The sequence below is a fragment of the Chaetodon auriga genome, chromosome 6 (assembly GCF_051107435.1).
Source record: "Chaetodon auriga isolate fChaAug3 chromosome 6, fChaAug3.hap1, whole genome shotgun sequence".
Classification (NCBI taxonomy): Eukaryota; Metazoa; Chordata; class Actinopteri; order Chaetodontiformes; family Chaetodontidae; genus Chaetodon; species Chaetodon auriga.
Window position 1 is genome coordinate 12,940,892 of NC_135079.1, and position 4,940 is coordinate 12,945,831.

The 4,940-nt window shown below is 42.1% G+C and overlaps 1 protein-coding gene across 1 annotated transcript; it reads right to left on the bottom strand.

Annotated features, from left to right (window-relative positions):
* pex11a (peroxisomal biogenesis factor 11 alpha) lies at positions 1 to 3,616 on the bottom strand. Its single transcript, XM_076733494.1, has 3 exons — positions 3,283 to 3,616; positions 3,023 to 3,138; positions 1 to 806 (listed from the first exon to the last, which is right to left on the bottom strand). The coding sequence occupies exons 1-3, from the start codon at positions 3,336 to 3,338 to the stop codon at positions 238 to 240; spliced, it is 741 nt and encodes a 246-aa protein (XP_076589609.1). The 5' UTR covers positions 3,339 to 3,616; the 3' UTR covers positions 1 to 237.
* Between the last annotated feature and the right edge of the window lie 1,324 nt (positions 3,617 to 4,940).

Genomic DNA, 4,940 nt, shown 5'->3' on the forward strand with positions numbered 1-4,940 from the left:
TCCAGACACCGTGCAAGCCCTTCAGTTATTGCTGGCTTGAGTTTGGTGTAAAACACACAAGTTATTCCATCATAAATGTTACAAAATGTGTCCATGATGTGTTGCCTTATCTCCACCAGGTTGACCTTAGTCCACCATTACAGCTCCAGCTAGATGACACTATAAAAAACAAACAACCTGTCATGATAAACCCTGTTATCTGTTGTTAGTCACTCAGTTTTATCCCCACCCTCGTTGTCACGGTTTGATTCTTAACTTGGGCTGTGCGAGGGTTACAATCCCAATCAGTGAGGACATCAGACCGCAGAATCCCACCACGCCTGCATTTGACTGATATATACCCAACCTGTCTAAGGGAATGAAGAGGTCGCATACATTTTTCAGCGTGTCCAAGGCAACAGCCGGATGTGATTTTAGACTCTCAAGCAGCAGAAAGAGAAAAGCATCCAGCTGAGGGATGATGACGTCAGCCACTTCAGGGTTCTCTCTGAGATGCTGATCCATTTTCTGTCTGAAGTGTTTATCTCTGACTCTCTGTACCATTAACTGGACGATGACATAAACATCTCTGGTCAGATTCGCAACTAGTGAGAGGAAGTAGCAGCGAGAGGCATTTAGGCTCCAGCGTTCCTTGTCGATATCACGGACAAGGCCGACACTTCTGGCCCAAAGTACATTGTCACAGATAAAGTAGAGGCCGCGGTTGATGTTGGCTGCGGTAAGGCACAGGCACAGCACTCGGTCAGAGAGTTGCATGGTTCGCTTAGCGGCCTCAATGGAATTTATTGTGTTTCCAAGCCTGAACACTGACAAAGGAGGAAGAAAAAGGGGAATTAGAGCAGTAATCAACTTAATATGAAATGTCAGGTCAACATTTCATAGTCGCAGTCGGCTGTGAACTGCAGAATACAAAGTACAGCATCTTTCATCTTACTATGTATCAGTTCCTCTGAGGGAAAGAGGTCACCTTTTACGCGGCGTGTTTACTGTGATGGCACCTACTCTAGCTGAGGCTCTTCCTTGCATTACTTGCTTTCGGCGTCATTCACTATCACACCTGAATTAGCCTCTTGGGAGCGCTGTTTTTATATTGTGAGACTCAAGAGTCAATTACTGGAGCCAGACAAGCCAGGCGTGGATGCAGGAGAGCTCTGTCGCTGCAGCTCTGAGACAGAGAAGAGGTAATTAACTGGTGCACCAATAGAGCCCAGCCTTGGCTCTACTGCAAGAGTATCAAGAGAGAGCGGGTCTTTATTGCCTTGACCTTGCTCGAAGGCAGCACCTTATCTTTCATTTGCATGTGGAGCTTGTGCCAAGTTGGTGTCTGAAACACTGTAATTCATATTAATAAAAAACACAAAATGTCAAAGTTCAAAAAGTTTCAAAATGCAGTATCTATGAGCTGTCCAGGCCAGTCTTAAGTTCATCAGCCACAGCTGGTGCAGCCACCCTCACAGCTCAGCTCACAGTGGGGAAAAAGCTACAGATTTCAACACAGTCATGAACAGCCTGGTTTAAGCCTGTGGGCTGAGGGCACATAGATGCCACAGAGAAAGTTTAAAGCCATCATCTACAAATTAAACTGACAACGTGTGTAGAATCAGGGAAGCTTACCACCTAAACAATAAACCCGAGTATGGCGATAATAGGTTGGAAGGTCATGCAACAAAGTCTTGCATATTTCTCATTTCAGCCATGTTTCACCACACTGCTCGTGTATTTTTTACAGCTGAAAATTCACATCCCTCACAACCTATTGTTGGTTTTCATGACAACGGGAACCCAGTGCTTGGGAATATGTAATTATGGTACACGTTTAAAAACAGCGGATCAAAGGGTTATGTATTTTATCATTAAATGCCCAAAAGCAGGAACAATTGTCTGGAACAAACCTCCTTTATTCTACTCTATTAAGGACACTGTATTTCCAAGAACAGAGGCAGCGGCTCCAAAAGTTTTTGTAAAACAGATGAGAATATTGGATTATTGGCAACGGCCTGAAGTTGATGGAAGGTGGAGAAAGTCAAACAATTTAAGCTGTTATTTGCTGTGACTCAGCTCCCGTCTTGCAGCCTTAATGAGTGGGCAGTCAGGAGCTCATCCTGATTTTATTGGGGAGATATTATTGTGTTTACAGTGAAAATCAGCGGTGACATGAGGTTGTTGAGGGCACTTCAGGAAGAAAGTGAATAATGTCAGATTATTATGCAGCAGGCCACAGTGCTAGTATATATTCAGCCATGGAGGGACTGAGTGATGAAAAAGAAGGCTGGCTTTATTTCACCCCATTTGTGCATGCAAATCTATAGAAGGAATGGAGAATATGTTGGATGATAAATGCACTGGCTTCACTAAAACTCAGCGATGTGGCGGAAAAAGGAGAAAATTAATTAATTAATTCATTAATTAAAACCAGCAGGCTGTAATTGCAGCTTATAAAAACAGAGAGCTGGTTGTGAAATGACTGGCAAAAACAATGAAATCAACAACATTTTTTTCAATTTAATAATAACAAAATAAATAAATAAATAGGCTGGTTCCACCTCCTCAAGGCGAGGACTCACAGCTTTACTGCGTTTTAAGTGAGTGTAAGTTCTTTTTGGACTGTTGAACAGTGTGATGTGATGTGATTTAAAGATGTCACTCTGGGGTTTTTCACATTTTGGATAACACCATTCACCAAAATAGGGATTCGTTCAAATAAATTGCTGATTATTGGCAGCTCCACAGTGAACAATGGATAATGGAGGGCAGCCATGTTTCTGTCAACATAGCGTGTTAACTGAGCTGTAAATATTAAAGGGAAAAGGGCTGGGACCTGAACTCACCGTACATGAGCACAAGCTCAACCTCAATAACCTTTACCCTACATTTTCTGTTGAGATAAATCTTAATATTGTTTTTTATTGTTTTGATTTTTTTTATTTAGATTACTTTACTGTTGATTTTGTTCACCAAACCCATCTTTAACTGTAGCTACTGCGTGACCTTTCCCTCACTTTACAGTCGCAGACATACTCACATTTTCGTCCAGCGCTCATGGTGCCTTCAAGACCTTTAAGTTTTGCCACAAGCTCCTTTCTGTCTGAGTTCTTTCGAAGTAAATATACCGACAGTGCACATGCATACTGGCTAGCCCTGAAATAATGAAAGAAGAGGGAGAAAGTTAATCAAGGAGCTCTCAGCACGCGCTCCACGCTTATCTCTAACTTCACGTTTCTAACAATAAATTACAACGTGGACAGTTTACGGCCAGGCAACAAATTCTCTGAAACAACTTACCTGAATATACGGTCCCTTCCTTGACTTTGGTTTGTGAATTGCACAAACGCGTCCATGGTTAAACCGAACAAGAACAGACTGTCCTGGTTAGCTCAGGCAGAGCTGCAACCTCGCTAAAACACGGACCCGGAGGCTCGTTAACGCAATTTCTCCCTACCGTTCATACAATGTCATTTACTTGTCTTCAGTTCACAAAAGGTTAGAAGCGGTGGTTCGTCTAACGTTGCCGATTTAAACTCCAGCAGATAATCGGAATTTTGAAACTTTTTTCCACGTTCACGCTTAGCTAATTTTCCAGTTGCTTTGGTTAATACATGACAGCCAAGCAGCAAGTACCTGTTTCACTACGGACACTTATTTAAACGGACCAAAAGTCGAACAGGTTTTGTTGACGGACCAGCGCGTTTCTATTGGCTACGATGGTAAATGTACATTTTTTAATATTATACTCGTAGTTATACGTCATTTAAAAAAAAAACATGAAGTTCACACGCACGTTTAAGTAAGAGAAAATAGCAGTTTTTAAGGTGTTACTAGATGGGAAAAAAGCAAAACAATGCAGACCATGTGACAAAAACACGCACTGTAAACTCACTATTGACTGTTCCCCATAAACTTCTCATCGGAGTTTTCCACAGAGTCTTGAGTTGTATTGAGACGAATTAATGTCTGACAAGTGTTGAAAAATTTAAATTTATGGTTATATGTACCTATATGTTTTAAAGGATGTATCCTTGAGCTTAGATTTTCTTTCAAACGTTTACTGGCACAATGTACAGGATAAAGAAAGTCAAGGATGCACTGGACCTAAAACTCAAAGAATCACTGGTGGACCCTGGTTCCAAATTAACACTGCAAAAGTGCCCTGTTGGATGCCCATAAGGTAGATAAAGGATGATAAATGACCCTTTTTGTTTGTGTCCCATAAGCACAGCTGTGTGCCTCCTTTCTGTCTCTAGTTTCTCCTCCATGTCCTCTCTTTTTTCTCAGGATTCTCTGGTGGACCATCAGCTGTTCTGGGACCTCTTTCTCTCCCCTGGCTGTCAGTGTCTAATTTTAGATGTTTTGATCTGGATTTTTGTCCTGCAGGATATTCAGCCTCTCCTTTCGTCTCCATCGCTCCCTTGTGTGCATGGTGTTCTTGTCTCTGTCTGTGTGTTTGGACTTTTCTTCTCCCTGTGAATGGTGTACCTGAGTGTTGCTCATTTAAGCTTGTATGTCTATCCTAGGAGAGGGATCCCTCCTCTGTTTCTCCACCTGAGGTTTTGTCCAATTCTTTCCACCGTTAAGAGTCTTTAAAGGGGCAGTTTTTCCTCATCTGAGTCAGCAGTCTGAGGATGGAGGGTGTTGATTGTAGATTGTGAAAGCCCTTGAGGCAAATATGTGATTTGTGATATTGGCTTATATACATAAAATTGACTTGACTTGACCCAGTCTTAAAGAAAATGTGCCCTCTAGTGTGAGAAAACACAATGCAGTGCCATGTAGACTGCCCTACATGCTAGAACAAGCTGTTTCACCATAAATGCATCATAAATTTCTGTGCGCTGGTGCACCACCACATGCAGCTGCCGCCTTTTTTAATCTTTTCGTCCCTGCCTCTGACACAGCCTGTGTTCGCCACTGCAAAGAATATGCCTTCACATCAAAAATGATGG